We start from the raw sequence: 23,090 nt of genomic DNA, 5'->3' as shown, positions 1-23,090 counted from the left end.
TTTTTTTTTTTTTTTTTTTTTTTTTTTTTTTTTTTTTTTTTTTTGATAGGGTTTCTCTGTAGCTTTCTCCTAAGGCTTTTATACAGAGTCTGAGTGCTTTGCTAAGATGATTGAAGTCTTGGCTGGGAAAAACATCCCACCTAGACAGGATCTCTGCAATATGGAGGAATTCTGAGGCTGGCTCTGGACTCTAACCCAACTGACACTATTCTATAATTAGGATTCAAGATGGAGGAGGAGGGCGGCGAGGACAACGGCCTGGAAGAAGATTCCAGAGATGGGCAGGTGTGTTGGGCCTGGGGGCGGCACACCTTCCCACATCCCATGGTCTTGGTGACTGACGTCCTCACTCCCCTCACAGGAGGACGGGGTTGTGACTCTGCAGAGCTCACAGGACAGGGACACCATGGACACAGGTGTGCCAGATGGGACGGAGGCTGAGGACCTCGTTGAGCCCTGCTTGGGGGAGGGCTACACCGACGACTGCGTTCTTCCTGCCTTCGTTGACAGTAAAGAGTACGTGGCCGCGCAGCTGGGACAGCTTCCAGCTCAGCTCCTGGAGCATGCTGTAGGTAACTTGCAGCCACGCGTGCGCCAGCGGCCCTGGGGGCTCAGCATCAGGGCTACCCAGGTCCTGGTAGAACCGATTAATCCCTCCACAGTCAGGTGCCGGTGGCCATTGCTCTGGGATAGTGCAGGGAGTGCTGTGGACTCACAGAGAGGGGCGTGTGGGTGGTATGAAGGCTCTTCAGGTCACAAGGGTTTTAAGTGCTGTGGAAACACGCTCCACAGAGCAGGTTGTTTTCTGTCACCTGGTGGTGTTGCTATCAGTTCTCAAGGCCTGAGCCCAGCACGTGTCTGTCCCATGGGCACCTGTTGTCCTTTTTAGGCTGACTTTGCATGGCACTAGCAGCTAGTTGATTCAGTATAGTCTGGTCTCCTTTCTGAGGGACTTGCTAAGACTCAGCTTCAACTGAGACTGGGATCTATGAACACCTCCTAGTGGGAATGGATAAACTGGAGGTCCTCCACTATGCACAGTCTGCATGCAAGTAAGATTGAGGTAGCAAGGGTGAATGAAGAGGCACCCAGTTTCCACCTGGGATGTGAGTCTCGCCCTTAGAAATGGCTGGGGACGTCAGTCCTCATTCAGCCAGCACAGGGGCACCTGCTGCATGAGGAGAGCCGCTGTCCGCCTCAGCCTGGAGTCGGGCAACTGTGCTATCTCAGCTGAGCAGTGATGGGTGCTGTGGAGGAGTGGACAGAGGTGTTCACTGCTCTGGCCTCCACGAAGTCATGTTTTGATTCATTTTTCCAGGTGAATGAGGATGTCTTTAAGACTCCTGAAGCTTCAGCGTCAGACCTCAAAGTAACTCTGGTGAGTAGCGTCTCCCTGTGGTTCTGCATTGTAGGAGAAGAGACTGAGTGTGTGTCTGAGTCTGTGTGCATGAGTGTATGGGTGTGTATGTGTGTCGGGGGGGTGGCTTCTGAATGTGTATGTGTGTGCCTGTGTGTAGAGCACACATATACTGGCTGTTCACCCTGTGGCAGTTGCTGAAGGGACAGTTACGGCAGCAAATGTCCCTTAGGTCACAGTTCCAGGGGTTTAGTCTAAGATCAGGTGACTGTATTGTTACATGTCTGAGAGGAAGAACACCAGGCAGTGAGAAAGTGTGCTAGAGGAGGCTGCTCGGTGGCCAGAGAACAGAGACGGTGCAGACTCCTTCTTCCCCAACCAGCACTTTCCCCTTGTCTGTTCACAACCACCAAAGGAGGGAGCCATTGATGGGGCCAGAGCCCTGTGACTCAGTCACCTCCAAACCTTACAATGTAGTACAGATGCTAGCCGGACCTGCATTTGGAGGCTGTAGTGTGATTTGTGGAGATACTGCGAGGTGGGACTTAGGGACTAGAGGGCCAGGTGACTTTGCTCTATAAGTGCCTGGAAGGTTCCCAGAGAAATTCAGGCTTGGGGTTAGTGTCGCTGAGTTCAAGGATGAACTTGGTGTGGTGGTGGCCCTGAAGCAAGAAGGGGTGCAGCTCCTGGGGTTCAGAGATGCTAGTGTTGGGAACTGTTGGGTCCCAGGAGTGTGCAGGGTGTGGCCACTCTCCTGACTGAGTAGGCAGGCTTCCTTAAATCCCAAGCTCTGGGGTCAGGGAGGCACTGCCTTGCTCTTCTGTGTCTTTGCTACCTGGAAAATGGGCGGGATGGGATTTGCTCTTATGCTTAGAGGAGCATCTCAGCCTGTACACAGGAGCTTCTTCATGGCGCGGCTGTCTGAAGGGACACATCAGTGGATGAAGCCTTGGTGACAGATCTGTGCATGGGGTCCGTGGCCGTGCTATTCAGAGTGACATGTGCCCTTCTGTTCTCTCTCCAACAGGCTGATGAAGGAGCCCCCTTGGAACCAGGTACTGCTGAGACAGGCAAAATTGTGGCTTGGCGCCCTGCTGCTTGCGCTTAAGTCCGTCTGTTCTCAAGCTGTGTTATGGTCTCGTAAATCACCCCAGTGGTGGACGGTCCCAGTCACACAGGATCAGAGATTGGAAACCCACTGTATCACCAGATCTGTGTGCGTGCTGTGGCAGTCCAAGGGCAGCCTTGGGGGCAGATGTGACACTTGCATCAGATCGTGCAGAGTGTTTGTAAATGGTCCCTGGGTGAGGCTGTGTGTCCACACATGAGGCAGATCTTGTGATACCATACCCAGTCACAGTAAAGGGTTTGAGGCAGTTGAGGCAGGCCAAGGCTGTGGTAGGGCACTTAATCCTGGAGCCACCGATGCCAGAAGACAAGTGGGTCTCTGCCAAGATGTTCATCCTGGGCCCCTCTGGACTGCCGAGTTCTCACAGGCGAAGAGCAGCTCCAGTCACCTGGGACTGTGGTGCTGAACTCAATCCTTCAAGCCGGGAGCAGCAGGCTCCTCAGTAAACCGTGACTGCCATGGCTTCAACACCATGAACATTGGAAGGAAGTCTGAAGACACAGATGTGATTGAAACCATGAAGAAAGCTGTGGAAGCTGCGCCGTGGTTATGGGGTGGGAGGGAGGGCGCCTCTGCTCTTAGCGCAGGCTGGGGGCGCCATGGCTGAGGGCGCAGGTAGGATGCAGGCGCTGTGTAGCGGGTTTTCCAATCTCTGTGTAGCCAGCAGTTCTGTCGGTGTGAGCGGGGCCGCCGCGCCCGAGCCGCAGTTGTGATTGCTTTATTTCCCTGGTGATTAAACCTTGTGCCATTCTATTCCTGTTAAATCCGTAGAAAATGAGAAAATACTCGACATTTTGGGGGAAACTTGTAAATCTGAGCCAGTAAAAGAAGAAGGTTCGGAGCTGGAGCAGCCCTTTGCCCAGGCCACGAGTAGTGTGGGGCCAGACAGGAAGCTGGCGGAGGAAGAGGACCTATTTGAGAGCTGCGGACACCCGGAAGAGGAAGAAGAACAAGAAGAAAAGGGAGATTTAGCTTTGGTCCACAACAGCGAGTCTGAGTCTCCAAGTACTCTGTGTCAGTGGAGCGAGGCAGACGCCCCGTTAGCAGTAGTGAAAAGGGAGCCGGTGAAGGTGATGAGCCAAGGTGCCAAGCGCAGGTGGAAGTACAAGCAGGCTCGACTGCGCCGGGCGCAGGCAAAGCTGTCAGGCGGAGGCCCCGGGATGGACCACGAGCCTGTAGGGCTAGAGGAGCCAGTTGAGCAGAGTAGCACAGCTGCCCTGCTCACGGATGCCACCAGCCAGGAGCTGGTGAGAGCGCCCACAGCAGCTTTGAGCCCTGAGCCCCGAGATAGCAAAGACGACGTGAAGAAGTTTGCTTTTGACGCTTGTAATGACGTCCCTGCAGCTCCTAAAGAGTCCTCAGCCAGTGAGGGCGCTGATCAGAAAATGAGGTTTGTTGATTCTCAGTCCTAGACCAGACGCTATCTCCTTTCATTGTCACTAGTGACACACGTGAGCTGTTTAGAGCCTGCAGTCGGCAGCCACGCTGCCCAGCGCTAGCTCCTTCGGGCAGCTCCATGTCTCTGCGTATATTTAAGGGGTGATTGGTTTTCCCTTGCTCAGCCTGTCATGGTTGAGTTCTTAAATTGATGACTGGTATCGCCAGCTAGACTGAATTGCTCTGTAGGGAACTGACACTGTATTCTTGTGGTCAGTTTAATTTGAGACTAATTCCCTGGTAGGTATGCAGTTTTAGCACATTCATTCTTTGAAAGTAGTTCACTTCGCCTTTTCCTTGTTGCAATAACATTTGTTTTTGTCTCTAGCTCTGTTAAGGAAGAACAGGATATAAAGCCAGTCATTAAAGACGAGAGAGGTAGGTGCTTCCCTTGGTTGTGTTTCCATGTGGTGGTCCGGGTAGGGATGGACTGCAGGCTACCACATGTGCCCGTTGCCCTGTACATGGCCCTTCCCTGAACCACTGTCAGGGTTCTGAGTGTCTGCATCACAGGGTAGCATACCCAGACAGGAACATCTCTGCTGTGTTAGGGACAGGTGCCTGTAGGACCCCCTTGAGCTGTCTTGCAAAGCCATCTCTCTGCCACAAGGTATTACTCTGATTATCTGGGGTGAAGACTCTGGTGGCTTTGTGTAAAGTCTCTGCATTGTGAACCTGAGGGTTCTGTCCATCCATGGAACCCCAGCCAGCACTGGGGAAACAGAGGCATGATGAGCTCTGAGCTTTGCTGCCCCACCTGTCCAGCCTAGTCTGTGAGCTGCAGGCTCATTGGGCTATGTCTCAGAATAAGGTAGAAAGAAAGATCCTGGGTGTTGACCTCTGGCCTCCACATGCACGCATAGTCACGGCAGATGGAATCTTGTAACGTCTTCCCGGTGTGGTGGATGTTGAGCTTGGTGGATGGGTCCTGCCTTAGCGGCACTGATGACCTCCTCTCCCCAGGCCATGCCAGCTGTAGCTCGGGAAGGAACCTGTGGGTCAGCGGGCTGTCCTCCAGCACACGTGCTGCTGACCTCAAGAGCCTCTTCAGCAAACATGGGAAGGTAGGGCCCCACCCCTGCCCACCAGTGAGTGGATGAGGGAGCTGGCCTCCTAGCTCTTAGTGTTCTTTTCCTCGGATGTTGGTTCCCACACTTGGCAAGCGCTCTGCCACTGTAGATCCACCCCCATGATTTGGACTTGGTGACCTAAAGCTCACTTTGTAAATCAGGGCCAAGTTCAGACCCAGCTTCCCTGCCCTGTTTCTTGTTGCTGCAATCGGACTGTCTCCCTCCTAACACATGGGGAGCAGCTGTGGTGACAGGCCTCTGCTGGGAAAGCGCTCATACCCAGCACTCCATAAACTAGACAGGATCTCGGCGCTCTTGAGGTGGCGGCATGAAGACCAGTTTCACAGTCATTCAAAGTCATCCTGGGCACCCCAGTGAATTAGAGGTCAGCTGGGACATAGAAGGAAAGGAGCACCCACTTGGTTCTGCTCAGAGTACCCATAGTACAGCAGGGAGACAGTTCACGGAAACTTAGCTCTTTGCAGGGAGTCCTCTGAGTCTAAGGCCAACACAGCAGGCTTGTATGCCTATAAGGAAACTGTTGGCCTCTGTGTCCTTCAGCCTGGAGCATCTTGAAAACTTGAGCAGGAGAGTGGGTCCAACTTCTCACTAGTACAGTACACGCTTCAGAGCTTCCCTTGGGAACAGGAGAGACTACCCTGCCCTGGGGTAGTCTGAGCACGGGCACACAGCACTCTGGACAGGGGTGTGCTCCCTGCAGTAGTCTTCATTATCCCTTGGTGCAGACCTACACAGCTGCTCTGAGCAGTTGTCACGCCCACTGCAGGTGGTGTCATAAGACAAGCCCTGAGGCTCCCACTATTTTTTGTTGTCAGCTGCTGCTTTCATGCATGCACTGCAGGGTGCAGAGGCCGGGAGTGCCCTAGCTACAGACACTTGAGAGCCTGTGAGCCTGGTTATCTACATAAGTCTCAAGGACAGCAGGGGCTGAAAGTTGGGGGGGGGGTCTTTCTCCCCCCCCCCCCATTTCTTTTAACCCCCACCCCGCTGAAGGTCAGGTTCCTAATACAGTGGTCAAGGGTGGGCCAGGTGCACATCTATACTTGAGCAGCATCTCCATTACGAGAAGGGAGGTATGTAGAGGGACACATGTCCAAGGGTACTGTGCCGCCAGTCCCTGACTCTGTCCGAAGTCCAAGCCTTTTGGTGCAGTTGTCCCTCTGGCTGTTTGACTCCCTGGATGCTGGGGGAGGGGGGACATTGTTTGCGAGTGATGTTCTGTGTGCTGGAGTGCAGTGTGGCGCCAACTCCTGCTGCTTTACTGTTTTCACGTTACCGGTTATGTTTGACATGAAAAGCAGAGTTCAACAGCCTTCCTCCTGCCTTCCTCCTGCAACACATGTGACTGTTGAGGGCTCAGTGTCTGAAGAGGGCAGGCTTGCTCTTCTGTGAACAGACACCCAGTCCAACTGGGCTTGATTTATTTGTCTTTGTTCAACTACCCACTACATTTTTCTCCCACCATTTTCAGAAGAACATGTTGGGTTTTCTGGGCTCTGCTTTTTTAGCCCCCGGCTCTCCTACCTCCCCAGGCCTGGATGGAGTCCCTGCTTTTGTGGCGTTCTAGTAGATTTTCTTACACTTTGTTCAATGGCCTCTGCTGTGTGATGCCAGTCAATCTTTCACCTCCAGAAACTGGGTTCTGGTGATTTGTGGGTTCTTATATTCCCTAATATGCTGAGCAACTTGTTGCCTCAGCAGATTCTGCCATGCAAGTTGTCCCATATCACCTGTGACTGGTCACAGTGCACCCCTGTCAGCTGCTGTGTCACCTGGCTGTCCTACATGAGCAGTGAGTGACCTGCCTTCCACAGGGCCTTCTCCCTACCTGAGAGGGGCCCTGAATGTATACCTACCCATGCATGGCTCAGGCCACTCCAATCCAGCTCAGAGCCTCTACAACCTTCAGCTCACCTTTAACCGGCCTCAGTTTCCCTCCCTGCCCATGGCCCAGAAACTCCACGCTTGAACCAAGCAGTCTGAATGGTTTGTGTGTGTCTGGCAAAGCACCAGCCCTTCCCTTTGTTGTGGTGGCTACCACCTCTAGGCATAGGGCCTGGCACAGAAGCCATGGCCCGGCAGGAGTTACCTTTGGCTGTGCAAGGTCTGACTAGATTTCATATCTGTTCATGTGACACTTGACTGGCTCTCTGTACTGTTTGTCACCATGAGAGCCACTGTGCTCTGACCAGTGGAGATTCTCTAGGACTCACAGAGGTGACTAGGCAGAGCTGAGTGCTGAGGATGGCAGCAGTGGGTGCTTGGTGCTTGATCCTTCATGAGCCCTGTGTCTTGTGACGGGGCCACGTGTGTCCTTACACTAGTGTATTCTTTCCCTCGGAGGTTGTTGGGGCCAAGGTGGTCACCAACGCCCGGAGTCCTGGGGCTCGGTGCTATGGATTTGTGACCATGTCCACATCAGATGAGGCCACCAAATGCATCAGCCACCTGCACAGAACCGAACTACATGGAAGGATGATCTCTGTGGAGAAGGTGAGATGCCCGCTGTTGCCACCCACAACAGTGACAGGGCTGTGCTCCCCCCAAGTCACCACCACCCCGTTACATTCTAGGCCAAAAACGAGCCCTCCGGGAAGAAGTCGACAGACAGGAGATCTTGTGACCTGAAGGAGAAGGTGCCAGGGCCGGACAGGCCTCACCCTGTGGAGATCAAGACGGAGAAGTACAGTGACGTGGCGGCCCTGTCCCGTGGGGTCCCAGTACCCTTCCAAACCCCACTTCCCAGCTGGTAGCCATAGGACAGGCAATGCAATCCCTAGTCAGAGCCCAGAGCCAAGTCACTGAGTAGCTTCCCAGCAGGCTCTATACCAGCTGTGGCAGGGGGGTTAGTGTGGCATCCTGGCCAGCCTTGACCTGGAAGGGTTTCCTGCGCCAACTCACCCAGATGTGCCCTGGATTTGCCAGCTCACAGCCCTCCTGCCACAGTACTGACCTTGAGTGGGCCATGTGTTCAACCCTGACAGATGTCACACAGCACCATGTTCACGCGGATATTAAAAATGTCCCTGGCATGCCGCACATCCCCACGGCATCCTTAGCACTTGGAGCCAGGGTCTCAGGAGTGCTCTTGCCAAGGGACATGACTTACGTTTTGAGCAGAAATAGACAGGAAACCTGGCAAGTCCCTGACAGCTTGTGTCCTTGCCAGCATTGAGGGAATTTTGGCAGGAGAGCTCCGTGGTGGGGAAGGTAGTTGTTAAGTGCCACATGAGTGTTGTTAGGGTGCAGGTGGGACTGGGCTTCGCAGCTGCACATAGGCTCCCCAGATTAGTGGGGAGCAAGCTGGCCTTAGAGTGGTCACTGTTCCTCAGATCCCACAGTGAGAGTGACAGCAGTGAACCAGAATGCTCAGCGTTAGGGCGTTACTGGGACCATACATCAGACCCTGCCACCTGGCCCTCTGGAGGGTGCAGGCTCTGGGGAAGCACCCAGCAGGCATAGGTGGGGCTAGGACTCATTCTAGGAGGCTCCTGGCTGTGCCTTTGTGTCTAGACATGGTAGATGGCACACCTATGGCCTGCTAATAGGGAGAAAACTCAGGCTTATTCTAGTAGTGCCATCTTGGGACATGGTAGCAGAACAGAGTCATTATAATGCCTGGGAGATCAGGGTCCCCTCTAATCAGAGTCTCACTAATAAATGAATTTGAAAACAGACATAAATCAGGCTGATTCATGAGAGTCTAAAGAGACAATCCAGGCAAAAGTGTAAGAACAAGTCAGGTCTCTGGCCAGCACCTGAGAGGCAGGTGGGGGAAGCAGCAGTGTGCGCCTGCAACAGGCCATAGAAGGTGGACAGAGCCCCTCCTGCAGCTCTGGGAAGGAAAGGGGGCTGTGGCTGGATAAACACTGTGTTTGCCTGGTATATAAGAGTGTAGAAAGGGGGGGGGGGGCAAAAGCCGGAGAGACAGGCTTACCCACTACCCTTCTGTGGAAGTACTTTTAGGGTGGGCAAGGTGGCCCAGCTGGTAAAGGTGTTCGCCAACACTGATGGCTTGGGTTTGATTCCAGAGTCTTACTTGGTGGGAGAGCCGGTTCCTACAAGTTGTCCTCTGCCGTCTTAATGCATGTATTAATGGGTACACCCACACACAGAAACAGTGAATGATTACACTGGGCGTGTTCTCCAGCCCTGACTTCTATCCCTAGCACCATGGAGAACCAGGTGTCAGGGCACATGCCTGCCACCCCAGCATCAAGAGACAGGAAGGTTGTCAGTGTGGACTAGCTGAGGTGCCCGGGTTCAGGAATACTCTAGCCCCGGTGCTTCCAGCTTTTAGGCCGCCAAAGAGAAGCCAGGGTGGTGCAGGCCTCAGATCTCCTTCACTGGTGGGTGGGGCTGGTAATTCCCATGTAGGTCACCTGGAGGCTACAGCTTTCTGTTTTCAACAGAACTGTGATCAAGAAGGAAGAGAAGCAGGAAAGAAAGGAGGAGAAAAGGCCAGAAGACATTAAAAAAGAGAAGGATCAAGATGAGCTCACACCAGGAGCTGCTAGTCGGTCTCGAGTTGCCAAGTCAGGTGGGCTGTGTCTTGGACACTGGTGGAAGAGGTGGAGGCATGGCAGGGGAGGGGGAGGACCCAGGCAGGAGGCAACCAAGGTTCGCCACTCACTGGGTTTTCTTTGTCGTATATAGCAACAATCATAGACCATGTGATAGAACAGAAGTTTCTATTCTGCAAATCAGGCATAGGGGCATGGACCTATGTCACCCTCCTCAAAACTGTGGCAGGAAGATTGTGATCAAGGCTAGCGCTAGCTATGACAGCCTAACAAACCCCTGTCACAAAATCACAGCATCAGGTGTGCACCAGACCATGTGGGTGAAGTCTGGGGGTAGGCACTGCCACACAAGAGGAAGAAGAGGGTCTTGCTCCACAGTAGAGGGTAGGCCTAGTCAGGCCTGAGCCTAGGGCTATGTGTGGAGTCCGGTTCCTCCAGGTCCCTGTCCTGTCAAGGGCATGGTAGATGCCCTAGAGCACAGACTGCACTCGGAGAGCCAAGGCAGGAGGGCACCTTGATAAACCCATCTCAGGACAAAGCTGACAGCTTCTGCTGGGACCCTTTGCAAATGTGCCTGTGCCTTGTGTGTACTCACACCCACAGTGGCCTCAGCAGGTCGCTCCTGGTGGTGCTCAAGTGATGACACAGAGCCCTCTACTGCTGCTGAACTTGTGTTGCAGCTGGCATTCGCATGATCCAGCTTTCGAGGCTAGCACTGTGCCGTTTCCCTGGCCCCATGCATGATATTCCATGCTGTTTCCTCCCGTTTGATACTGGTCAACTGCACTACCTGCTGTCAAGTTTGTCTGAGATCCTGTTTCATCTTCTGTTGAGCCCAATGGCTCTCTTCCCTAAAACAGCTTGAGATGCTCCTCTCAACAAAAGCTAAGATTTTAAAACTAAAAATGCCAGTCATCTTTAATCCCAAAACTTAGGAAACAGAGGGAGACAGAGACAGATACCTGATTTTGAGCTCCACCTGGTCTACATAGTGAGTTTCAAGATAGCCAGGACTACACAGAGAGAAAGCATTCTGTCTTGAAAACAACGAAATGAAAGGAAATAACAGCTTCTCCATGTGTTCACCCTCCCCAGAGGCACCATTTTCCTGGGTTATAACTTGAGCCTGCAGCACAGAGATGCCCAATCTGCCTCACCACACAGTGAGGAAACTTGCCCGCTGCTGGGTGACACTCCCACCAGGGCCACACTCTCTGCACACTTGTGGGGGTCTGCAAAGCTGAGGTATAGTGTGTCCATGTGCTCATGGCTGCCTATGCTTTCATGCAGGAAGCAGAGGCACGGAACGTACAGTTGTGATGGACAAGTCCAAGGGCGAACCCGTCATCAGCGTGAAGGCCACAAGCAGGTCAAAGGACAGAGTAAGCATTGAGTGGCAGGTCTGGGCCCTGGCTGTCATCCTCTGTCCAGCTTTACCCACCTCCAGAACAGGAACTGAGGCATGGGCAGCCTTGGCAGAGATGGGCCCATCCGGCATAGTCTAGTGTAATGATGACATGTTTATTTCTGCTGTTGGCCTTGTGCCAAGTGAACCCAAAGGAAAGTAGGACCTTGTCTTTGGTGGCACCAGGGAGGTGTATGGGCCTGCCTAAGACTTCACTCTGGAACTATCTATCCAAAAAAGCCAGGCTAGCACACTGTGGTCCACCAGGCACAGGGCTGGGGTGCATCCAGTGATGAGTGCAGGCTCACATGGCAGTGCCTGCTGTTTCCACTGGTGCAGGGTGTAAGTGAGCATTTGACTGGAAGCGCCCATAGCTCTCAGGGCTGCCCTCTGAACCCCAAGTACAATCCTAAAACCAGCACTGCCCCCACAAAGACCATGGAGTGGGGCGACAATCAGTGTAACTGCAGGACACTCACACTGTAGAAGCATGAGGGCAGGAGCCCCTCATAGCTCATGGCTAGCTTTATGCCAAAACCCCACTTCTGTCATTTTCCTTGTTGTTTACATGCATGTGGAGCAGCCCAGGGATCCCCGTGAGCTGCCGGCCTGCCTGGTCCTCTGAATTCAGAGCTTTCTGGTTGTTCCTAATTGGAAATGCTGGTGCTGACCTCAGGGTCTGTGGGGCTTTGGCCAACCCTGCCTTCCACAAACATCCTTGCCATAAGAGCCAGACTCTGCAGTTCAGAGGCTAAGGATAAGAGCCAGACAGTGCACCGGGCAGTGGTGGTGCAAGCCTTTAATCCCAGCACTCAGGAGGCAGAGGCAGGCGGATCTCTGGGAGTTCGAGGCCAGCCTGGTCTACAAGAGCTAGTTCCGGGACAGGCTTCAAAGCTACAGAGAAACCCTGTCTCAAAAAACAAACAAACAAAAAAAAGACAGACAGTGGTGGTGCAGGTCTTTGACCCCAGCAATTAGGAGTCAAATAAGGCAGTGTTTGTGAGTTCCAGGACAGTCAGGATAGACAGAGAAACCCTGTCTCGAAAAAAGCAAACAAACAAACAAAAAAAAAATCACAGAGCCAGAAGAGCCGGTATGAGCTCTCTGTATCCTAGGCTGGCCTTGAACTTGCCCTCCCACGGTTTAGCGTAGGCTGAATTCAGATGTCCCATCACTGCTATGAGCAGTGAAGCTAGGCAGGATGGCATGTGCCAGGCCAACCACCAAAGCTCATGGCAGGACCTTAACCCTCTGCACACCACTCAGTTCTGACTAAGTCACTCTGGTCAGCAGAGCTCCAAAAGTCAGGACCGCAAATCAGAGGGCCCGGAGAAGAGAGACATCCTGTCTTTTGACAAAATCAAGGAGCAGAGGGAGCGTGAGCGCCAGAGACAGCGAGAGCGCGAGATCCGGGAGACGGAGCGTCGACGGTGAGTGGGGGCACTGGCTTAGCCTGCCTTAGTTCCTGTCTAAGGTTGGAAATGGTTCCTGGCACCATCAGAGGGTGTAAGGAGTAGTGTCCCTCAGAACCAGGGCGTGTTCCTGGCAAAGCAGACCAAGGCCTGGCTGACAGAGGACCTTTGGCCTCTGCCGAGTCCTGATGGGGAGGGCTTGGCTGAGGCCGCAGCCTGCTGTCTGGGCTGATGGCCACCTGCCTGCAGGGAGCGGGAGCAGCGGGAGCGCGAACAGCGACTGGACGCCTTCCAGGAGCGGCGCGAGAAGGCACGCATACAGCGGGAACGGCTGCAGCTCCATTGCCAGCGGCAGCGACTAGAGCGAGAGCGGCTGGAACGTGAGCGGCTGGAACGCGAGCGTATGCGTGTGGAGCGTGAAAGGCGCAAGGAGCAGCAGCGCATTATGCGTGAGCGTGAGGAGCTACGGCGGCAGCAAGAGCAGCTGCGGGCTGAGCAGGAGCGGCGGGCGCTGCGCAGACCCTATGATCTAGAAGCCCGGTAAGTGTCATGCCATGGCCGGGTGCTGCCTCCTCTATGGAAAGCCATGTGGTGCTGTTCCTTGGCCTGCTCTCTGCTGTGGCCACCCTGCATGCATCCTGTATTCATGGGCAGTGAGAGGCCATGGAGAGAGCAAGATGCTGCCGACTCTGAGCCAGTAGACAGTCACTGCAGGCGTGCTGAGGGAGCCTGGAGGAGGCTCAGGCACCTGTGATTCCCATCACTTTCACAGAGCCCCAGGGGATAGGTTGACAGGGGAAGAGGCAGGGGATTCAGCACTGCTCATGCCTGTGGTGCTGGTGATAGCCCGCTCCCAGCAGCCTGCCTCCATCCTGAGGTGACAGCACCATTGAGTACTGGATGCTGCTGCTGTCACCTTGAATGAAGTATTTTTGCAAAACCCAAACCAGGAGAGAGGACAGCTACTGGCCTGAAGGGAAGCGTGCAGCCATGGAGGACAGGTACCGAGACTTCCCACGGCCGGATCACCACTTCCACGACTTTGACCACCGGGAGCGTGGCCACTACCAGGAACATGTCATAGACAGGTCAGTTCCTCCCCTGCAGCTGCTCCCCAGGGTCATCAGGTGTGGCAGGTGGGTCCTAGTGCTCTCTGAAAAGCTCATTGCTTCCTGGGACCTCCAGGAAAACTGCAGGTATCACCAGGGAACACCAGACACCCTGTACCCACACAGTGGCTCCGCTGTCTTAACTGCCAAGGCCCCTCGTGCCTCTCAGAGGGTGCTAGTGCATCCTGGGCCTGCGCTCACACTGTATTCCCCCTTTCCTGGGGTATTGTCAGGGCTGTTACTCCGGCTCCTCAGGCTGTCTGTATTCCAGATCAACTCACCCCTGTCCATTGTAGGCGCAAGACCGCTATCCTGGGTCTCGGGCTTTATGGAGATTGTTGCTGCCTGTTCTGCCCTGGCTCCCACCTCCAGAGAAGAGCCTTCCGTCTAATAGTCCCATCCTTGCCATTGTATTCCTAGGACAGAGATGCTGATGGGGAAGGGGGATACAGAACTTGTCCCCAAGGGAGACTTCTGCCTCCACCCCACTCCCATGCGCTCCCATATCATTGCCCTGTTCCCTTTGCAGGAGAGATGGATCCAGACCAGGAATGGAGGAACGTGATGGGCAGGTGAGTGGCAGTGGTCACCTGTGGCCCCTGCTGGGGAAGGAACAGCAACTCAATTGCCCCTTAGTTGGGAACTCGGTGTCTTTGCCCTAGGGACCTTCATTGCCCCTCCAGTTGAGCTGTGTGCTGAGTATCAGGAGAATACACCATGGTCTGAGTCTCCAGAGAGGAGATAGGGTCCTGTGGGATGGGCTTAGGTCAAGACAGGGCTTTGGAAAAGCTTGTCCCCTGAGTGTCCCTTGTTCCTTGGTCAACAAGAGAGCTCCAGTGGGGTGTGCACAGGCTGAGCTGCCTCATAGGTACTTTGCCACCCAGCTTTGTTGGACATCTAGGGGACATGGGCTCAGTGGGGACAGAGGCTTGGTAGAGTATTGGAGCCGGGCCCTGTGTGTACATGGGCCCCAGGAAACACCCCTGTCTCTCCCGTGCCCTCCTGCAGCACTACCTAGATGACCACCACAGCCACGGAGCCACCCTTGAGCACCACAGCTGGGACTCCCGGGACAGCTGGTGTGGCTACGGCTCTGACAAGGTGAAGGAAGGCCAAGGCCTGCCCCCTACCCCCAGGTAAGTGCCTTCTGCAGGAAGAGCCTGGGGTGGCTTCTGGGTGCTCACGGAGGGGACAGGTGGTTTGAGGTGGAGCACAGGCTGGCTTCCACGCTGTCTGCTGTCCCTCAGTGGAGCCTGTAGTGGAGTGTTTTCATACTGAAAACTATGCCCCAGCAGCCTACACGTCACCCACCTGGACTGTGCACCACGAATCCACCTTTCTGGCTGTGTTCCCCATCCCAGGTGCTTTCAATCCTGCAGACATAATGCACACACACGCACACACAGACACACGTGTGCCCCTTTGTGTCTGGGTCTCACTGAATACTGTCCTTGAGACCCCTCTATTCTGTGGTGTGTTTGGGGTGGTCCTGTCTACCACAAAATAACATACTGTGGGCACTGCCATTTTCTCACACATTGACAGTGTGCCGTGCCCTCTGTCAGCTGTGGGTCATGCTGCCAGCATTTGCTGCCCATGTGTTTGTCACAGCATGAACCACTGTGACTGCTTGTGGCCTTACAGTGTGGGTGTCTTGGTGACTCTCCTTTCCCTGGTGGTGCCTGGCACCTTAATTGCCCACCTCTGGCCACAGTCCCATCTTTGAAGATGCCCTGGATCAGGGCTCTTTCTAGTGTGATGGGAAGTGAGTGGGGACAGCCATGTTCTGTTTGTCAGAGTCGGCAGAGAATGGGCAGAGCACAACTCACGGTTGGAGGAGCAGCAGATTCCAGCCTGGCACAGTGCTGTGGACACAAACACGACAGGCCATGAGCACATACGGTGGCGAGGTACCAAGGGGGGGTGCTAGGGGTGGATGAGCACCAGGTCCATAGTACAGGCAGAGTCTACAGAGCCATTTGTCCTACAGGTGCCGAGCGGGGCCTTGCAGGACCTGGGCATGCACATGTGGCGGCAGGCCGGGGTGGCATGACTGGGTAAGAAGGCTGCAATGCCAGCCACTGTCTTCTCCTTTCTCCCTCCCTCTGCACGATTACACACTGGCTTGTCTGGTGTTGAGAGTGAACTGTATAGGGTCCTGTTCTCTGCAAGGTGGCACCTTGTAGTACCAGGCTTGACCATTGCAAACCATCTACCTTTTTTCTAGGCAAAGCAGCTTTGCACATGGTGGACATTCCCAGGGCCATGTGATACCCGCTGGTGGACTAGAAGGTGGTGGCATGACCAGCCAGGACCAGGGTGGCAGAGTCCTCCACCCCCACCTTCACCCGCACTTCACCCGCCGCTACTGAGTTGCCGTGGACCAAACCCTGCCGCTCCATGGAGGCAGAGGCTGTAGCTCAAGCCACTTTGCACTTAATGGCACCACCAGCAGTCGCAGATTCTGCCACGTGTCTGTGTGAACTCACTCTCCTGGTGTTTTTAATAAACATGTCCTATTCTGCCATTTGTAAGACAAGGGATCTGTTGTCAGGCATTCCATACCCCTCGAATGGCCTGTTTCATCCCGCCCAGCTCCTGTGGCTGCAGCTGTATCCCTGCTCTTGGCCCATGCTCAGGGCCTAGCCTCAGGCGTGGCGAAATTGGAATCTCAGCCAGACCTGCCTCTAGCTGTGAGGTTGGGTTGACAGGTTCTCCTGGCAGAGCCACATCTGGGCTTCTGGGAGTTTTCTGTGTCAACCAACTGCTGGAGAAGTGTCCATAGTAGCTGGCCTGTAGTGCTTAAGAGCTCCAGGGGCAGCCACAAACATATTTTGAAGGATAGGGGTGTGGTGAGGAAGGGCTGTGGTGTTGAGGGACAGCTGTAGAGCCATCAGCCACCTTTCCTCATCTAGACCTGGTACAGAAACCTGAGATGGCTTTCCCTAAAGGCCTTGAAAAGCCACAGCCTGATGGTACCCAGTCAGGCAGTGTCAGCCAGGCTTTAGCTGCAGAACAACTCACCTCAACATCTATTCCCATCCCTCTGATCACAGGCTCAGCTGTGAGCATCCAAACCCCTGTGACCATGGCACGAGGGTAAGAGGTCCCTGCATGGTGACTGAGGGTCAGATTGGGTTTTCCTGAGCAGTTGACCGCACCACAAACTGACTATGAATTCACTGGGTTCTCTGGGCCACAGTGAGTTGTCCAGCTTGCCTTGGGCCATCTCTGAAGATCCTTGTGCTCACCCAACACCAAGCCTGCCTCTGTGTTCCTCAGCCTGCCAGAGCGCATCTTGCCATACCTCAGGCCAGCAAGGTCTGTCCCCGAGGCTGTATTTGGTCCCCTGGGATGTCAGCCTTGCTGCGGCTTTATTAAAGAGTGAGGAGGCAGGCGGAACATGCTCCTTGTTGCACTGGGGCCTGCTGAGCACGTCAGCAATTCCAGCTCTGTTGGCTGGGTTAGCGGTCCACATGGCATCCCAGTAACAGCATTGAGGCTGAGGCAAGACCTGTTTAGGCCAGTCAGGACATCCCAGACCTCAAGGACACTACTTAGGACAAGCCAGACACCAGATGCAGACTGCAGGGCCCACTCATGGACATCCTTGCAATCTTCGGGCACAAAAAAGTGGCGTTGTGGGTGCTTGAAGCTGGGAGAGGATGTGTGGAATGCGGGCATAGCTTTGTTGCGCTGAGACTGATAGGATCCTCAGCAGGTGGGTGGTGGACATGACCACCCAAACTTGAGAATGAGCTTCCTGCCTCCAAGCTTTGTCCTGAAAAAGCTAAGGTGGGGTAGTGTTAAAGGAGCCCACCCTCCACATAGGCCAGCTGGCCTCAGACTCGCAACCCTGCCCTCCTACATGTGCCGCTGTCCTGCCTACTGGAGGACTGTTAAACTGCCCAAAGGCCTATGGTGCCTCACATACAGCAAGTGCTTAAATGCTGAGAAGCGGAAGTGCTGGGCTGACCTGTCCCTGCCCCATCCCTGTCGCCTGCCCCTCGGGTGCAGGGTTACAGTGGGGTATCATGAAACGGAGGGGATATTTTGCCAGTGTACCTTGTACAGTCTATTTTTAAGACATCTGGTCACTGGGTGTCATGGCATACATGAGAGTTCAAGGCCAGCCTGGATTACATTACCAAGTTCTAGGACAAAAGGAACACCTCACTGTGGCTAGTGACAGGTGTGTCGCAGTCCTTGGGGACACCAGAATTAGTTAACACTGAAGTCAATCAGGCTGGTTACCCCCCAGGCAGCAAGTCACATAACCCAGTCCCTGTCCCTTCAGACTGACCGGGTGCCCTGGCCACATACTAATGTCACTTGGTTCGGAACAAGTATTCAGGGACCTACCTCTTGAGCTTGCTGCACACAATATCCACAGTTCCTTATGGAATTAACCTGCATCCCTTGATCCTGGTCTCAGCTTCTTGCCTACACCTTTCCAGGCATCTGTTACTCTACCCCTGACCACACCCCCAGCCCCTCACTGGGGGATTCTAGGCAGGGCTCCACACCTTATCATGGCTCCTGCCTCGGGTTATTTTTGGGGAGTTGGAGGGAGCTCAACACAGGGTTTCTCTGTGTAGTCCTGACTCCTAGAACTCACTCTGTAGACCAGGCTGGTCTCAAACTCAAAAGATCCACCTGCCTCTGCCTCCTGAGTGCTGGGATTAAAGGTGCGCGCCACCACCACCTGGCTGGAATGTTTTTCATCCAATATAATTTGATCATGTCTTCCCCTGCCATCTGTTGAACTTTGTTCTTTTTTGTTCTTCAGTAACACAGGCACAGAGAAAAACCACAAAGTCAAAAAACAGAACATGCAAGTAAACAACCAATAAGCCCCAAAACAATTCTCAAGGAAAGCAAAATAGACTGTTGGGTTCGTTTTATGTTGGCCAGCTACTGGGCATGGGGCCTGCCCTGGTGTGTGGTTAATAAATCAGCACATTCATTGAAGAAAGCTGCTTTTCCTTCTCCCACGGTATCAGTTGGAGACAGCTTCTTCAGTAGGGTGGGAGCTCCAGTCTTTCCCCTGTGTGTCAGTCCTGTTGTGTCTGGAAGACAGTTTTCAGGTAGACTTTCTGAGGTGTGGTGGAGACCTCCCATTTATGCTGCACTCTCGACCTCACTTTCTGCACCTTGTCCAGCTGTGGGTCTCTGTTCATTCCTATCCGCTGTGGGAGGGAGCTTCCCTGATGGTCCGGTCCGTGACACCATCATCCAGGCAGCGAAGGCAGGTCCATGGATTCCAGAACACCCTGTCCAACAAACTGGCTCCTAGCTCCTTGCTCAAGCAGGTGTTGTCGGGCTGTGAGTTCCAGCTGTCATCTATAATGTCGTGTTAGCAAGGCCCTTGTCTCCAGCCCCCAGCATGCCAAAGCCACCAAAGGTGTCTCATGCCTTCTAGACCCGTCCCACCCTCCCCATGGGACTGAGAAGCCAGGAGGAGCCAGTGGAATAGCTCTCCCAGGAGGCACTGGTCTTTCTGCAGGCATGACCAAGTATTGAGAGTGGCTTTCAGTGTCTCCACTTCCTGTTCCTGGGGTCACCAGAGTGACCATGAGCTGGGGTTCTCACATGTTCCTCGCTGTTCTGTCTGTCATTCACTTCCAAATGCTTCTTGTTTTTTTGTTTTTTGGTTTTTTTTAAAGATTTATTTTATTTATTATGTATACAGTATTCTCAGTACTCTGCAGGCCAGAAGAGGGCACCAGATCTCATTACAGATGGTTGTGAGCCACCATGTGGTTGCTGGGAATTGAACTCAGGACCTCTGGAAGACCAGCCAGTGCTCTTAACTGCTGAGCCATCTCTCCAGCCCCCAAATGCTTCTTGTGACACATCTGCCACTTGGCTTCCTAGAGGTGACCAGCCGGAACAGTCTTCCCAGAGAGGGAACAGCGTATGCAGGCGCCCTAGGCAGTACCCACAACAGGCTTCAGCCCTGGAGGCGAGGGACTGAAGGATGTTTTCTCTGTGATGCTACCTTGCATGTCTTTAATCCCAGCACTCCAGAGGCAGAAGCAAGCAGATCTTGAGGCCAGCCTAGTCTACAGAGTGAGTTCCAGGACAGGCTCCAAAGAGAAACGCTGTCTCGGAAAAATAAAAATAATAAAATAAAATTTAAAAAGCCGGGCAATGGTAATGCATGGCGCATGCCTTTAATCCCAGCGCTCTGGAGGTAGAGGCAGGCAGATCTCTGAGAGTTCGAGGTCAGAAAAAAGAAAAGAAAAGAAACAAAAAAGGTAGAAGGGAGAGACACAGGCACAGGCCTGTTGAGGGGGCGGGGCTCGTTTTCAGACCTACCGCTTCTTCTCCGCGTGGCCACAAGGTGGCGCCCAAGAGCCACACTGTGCCAAGGAGTCCCCAATGCCTGAGACCCTGGGACCTTGGTGGTGGCTAGTGTGGATCCTCCCCTGTACCCAAAGTCTCTGGAGGCCCCGAGATCCAGCGAGATTTGGCCTGAGCCAGACTCAGAATCCAGAGCTGCTCTCCATCCTTGGCTACATCACAAGTCTGGGCTACATGAAGCCCCCCACAAATAACTATGATAACAAATGAGGGGAGGCATTGGGCAGGCTCAGTGAGAAAAAGTACTTAACAACCAAGCCTGACAACGGGAATTCCATCCCACAAGGTGTCCTCTGCCTTTCGTGTGCAAGCACACACACAGACACACACACACACGCAAGTAAACGTATTTTTTTTTAATTAGGAAAAAGCTGCAGACCCCATGGCCCTGGCCCTCGCTGTAACCATAACCAGTGGGTCCCTATCAGTAGGTCCCCATGAGTGACACTCAAGAGCTCGGCATATGGATAATGGGTGGGGATGTGGGGACCTGGTCACCCACTCACCGACTGCCCCTGCTAGAGCTCAGTTTTCCCGTGTGCTGTAGGTTGAATGTGAATGACTCAGTAGGTGCACTGTGCCCTGGTCTGACTGTCCACACAGGGACCACACAGCTGTCTGAGCCAGGATCCTCAGCCCAGTGACTGAGTCTGCATCCTGCAGTCACACAGCAAAGTAGACCAGTGTGGGTGGGATCTGTGGTTTGTATTGAAAGAGCCCCCAACCTCACTGCCTAGAATCCCCAGTGAGGGGGCTGGGGGCGTGGCCAGGGTGGAGCCCCGCCTAGAATCCTCCAGTTAAGGTTGTCATTTCCCTACTGTATGCCCAGCCTTGGATTCCATTCCAAGTTGTTTTTGTTTTTTGATTTTTTTAGATTTATTTATTATGTATACAGCATTCTGCCTCGATGTATGCCCGCACGTCAGAGGAGGGCGCCAGATCTCAGTACAAATGGTTGTGAGCCATCATGTGGTTGCTGGGAATTGAACTCAGGACTTCTGGAAGAGCGGCCAGTGCTCTTAACCTCTGAGCCATCTCTCCAGCCCTTGTTTTTTGATTTTTTTTTTTTTGAGACAGGGTTTCTCTGTAGCTTTGGAGCCTGTCCTGGAACTAGCTCTTGTAGACCAGGCTGGCCTTGAACTCACAGAGATCTGCCTGTCTCTGCTCCCCGCCCCGCCCCTCCAGTGTTGGAATTTAAGGCCCTTTACAAGCTTTTTGTGGTTTGGGTTTTCGTTGTTTGTTTGGTTTCAAGACAGGGTTTTGCCCTGTTTCCATCACACCTGTGCTCCATCAAACCCACTGGGACCCATTGATTACAGCGAGGGCCAGGGCCATGGGGGCTGCAGCGGGTGGAGGCTACCTGAGCTGAGACAGTTGTCTGTGCTTTGACTCTTTGGAGGGATCGTGGCTTTATGTTGTGGCCCAGGCGGCGGCAGCAAACTTGGACATTTGAATTTGCTTTTCAAGAAGTCACTTTAACAGTTCCCCTTTTCCTACTGTACAGTGTGGTGTTGGTTCTTGATTCACAGGTACTTCCGTGTAGCCTTCACTATCCTGGAACTAGCTCTGTCAACCAGGCTCGAACTCACAGAGATCCGCCTGCCTCTGCCTCCCGAGTGCTGGGATTAAAGGTGTGAGCCACCACCGCCCGGCTTCTGTTCATTTCTTTAATCTACTATTGGTTCTTGTTGATTTCCAGAAACTTTATATACTGTGAAGTCAGGCTTTAGGTGTCGACTGTCATGGGTTTTCGTCAGCTTTGTCCTGTTCCCCTGTGTGAAGTGTTTGGGTGTAGGTGTTGTCAGCTATTAATCTCGTAATTAGAGCCTCTTGGATTTAATGTCACCCAACACAGCACACTGAGATGTATGATTTTCCTGTGTATTTTCCTTGTTGGGGGGGGTGTCAAGATCCCACTCTATAGACCAGGCTAGCCCTGTTCTCTCAGGGACTCCCCCTACCTCTGAAGTACACAAAAATGTCACTGGTGCTGGATTTTTAGAATGTTTTATTTGTTTTTCTCCGTGGAATCAAATTTAACACCTTCTAGAGTGTTCTCTCGGCAGAGCCATTCCTGGGTGAGTGTGTGTCAGGAGACTTGTGACAACATCGTCTTACAAGGCGCCAAGTGGACAGAGACACTGAGAGGCTCAGGGAGAGACAAGGTTGCCCATGACAACCCCGAGTCTGTGTCAGAGGGAAAACTGCTCCATCCTGTGGGGCAGGCAAGGAAGACGCATGCTGCATGCTGGGTAAGCGCCCTGAGATGAGATGCTTCTGGCATCCCCAAAAAGGGCTGCGAGGATCAGGAGGCTGGGACGACCCCTTTTCCCACTGGGCCCTTGCTGAACTGTGTTAGGTGGTAACTGTGGACAGTTGGGAATGGTGAACTTTTAGTCATCCCCTGAAGCCCTAGCTCCAATAGCCTCATGAATGATATTCTCCCAGCCCAACCCAGATGGGATCTGTCCCCCTTACTAAGGCCGTGACCACATAGGCTGGAGAATCTGTCCCCTGTCCCCAACTAGAGGACCAGGGATGGCGAAGGCCCAAGACTGAAGTTTCTCTGGGTTCCACCAACCCATAGGCAGTGCAGTGTAGATTAGGGAGAAAGTTCTGGTAATGGGTGTGCAGGTTACACTGCTCTCCTTTCGTTCCTCTTCTCTCTCTAGCCTCGCTCCCTCCACTCCAGCAACAGGGCCAACTCCTAGCTTCTCCAACACACCAGGGTCTCTCCTGCTCTGTGGTCTCTGCCCCAGGGCCTTAGCACCTGTGCAAAGACAGGAAAGGTTGCAGTGGAGGCCGGAGCAGAGCCAACAAACGTCACCAGCCCTCCTCCCTCCCCTCTCCGCCCCCGTGGGCTGCTCCTGCAGCAGGGCGTGCCTGGGAAGGGGTGGAGGGGCGGGGGCGGGTGGCCTAGCCGGTCTGGCAGGAGCTGGCCTGCGGAGTCTCAGGCTGGCGGCGGCCATGGAGGGGCTGCGTCGCGGGCTGTCGCGCTGGAAGCGCTACCACATCAAGGTGCACTTGGCCGACGAGGCATTGCTGCTGCCACTGACCGTGCGGCCCCGCGACACGCTGAGCGACCTGCGCGCGCAGCTGGTGGGCCAGGGCGTGAGCTCGTGGCGCAGAACCTTCTACTACAACGCTAGGCCTCTGCCAGACCACCAGACGGTGCGCGAGGCGCGCCTACAGGACGGCTCGGTCCTGCTGCTGCTCAGCGACCCCAGGTGATTAGGGAGAGAACCTGTACTGGGGACCTGA

General features: G+C 53.9%; 1 protein-coding gene across 1 annotated transcript in view; it reads left to right on the top strand.

Annotated features, from left to right (window-relative positions):
• Safb2 (scaffold attachment factor B2) overlaps window positions 1-15,999 on the top strand; it is a 21,760-nt gene extending 5,761 nt beyond the window's left edge. The window contains exons 3-21 of the mRNA XM_013355147.2: window positions 221-285; window positions 362-568; window positions 1,319-1,378; window positions 2,385-2,412; window positions 3,258-3,876; window positions 4,252-4,301; window positions 4,887-4,987; window positions 7,358-7,507; window positions 7,588-7,697; window positions 9,427-9,554; window positions 10,828-10,919; window positions 12,236-12,372; window positions 12,604-12,894; window positions 13,305-13,442; window positions 13,993-14,035; window positions 14,472-14,599; window positions 15,261-15,373; window positions 15,454-15,520; window positions 15,691-15,999. Coding sequence (XP_013210601.1) covers window positions 221-285; window positions 362-568; window positions 1,319-1,378; window positions 2,385-2,412; window positions 3,258-3,876; window positions 4,252-4,301; window positions 4,887-4,987; window positions 7,358-7,507; window positions 7,588-7,697; window positions 9,427-9,554; window positions 10,828-10,919; window positions 12,236-12,372; window positions 12,604-12,894; window positions 13,305-13,442; window positions 13,993-14,035; window positions 14,472-14,599; window positions 15,261-15,373; window positions 15,454-15,520; window positions 15,691-15,835 — 2,672 coding nt within the window. The 3' untranslated portion in view covers window positions 15,836-15,999. The remainder of the gene's footprint in view (window positions 1-220; window positions 286-361; window positions 569-1,318; window positions 1,379-2,384; window positions 2,413-3,257; window positions 3,877-4,251; window positions 4,302-4,886; window positions 4,988-7,357; window positions 7,508-7,587; window positions 7,698-9,426; window positions 9,555-10,827; window positions 10,920-12,235; window positions 12,373-12,603; window positions 12,895-13,304; window positions 13,443-13,992; window positions 14,036-14,471; window positions 14,600-15,260; window positions 15,374-15,453; window positions 15,521-15,690) is intronic.
• Window positions 16,000-23,090: the final 7,091 nt, after the last annotated feature.

Source organism: Microtus ochrogaster, unplaced genomic scaffold, assembly GCF_000317375.1.
Source record: "Microtus ochrogaster isolate Prairie Vole_2 unplaced genomic scaffold, MicOch1.0 UNK98, whole genome shotgun sequence".
Lineage (NCBI taxonomy): Eukaryota > Metazoa > Chordata > Mammalia > Rodentia > Cricetidae > Microtus > Microtus ochrogaster.
This window is presented reverse-complemented; position numbering and strand designations above follow the sequence as displayed.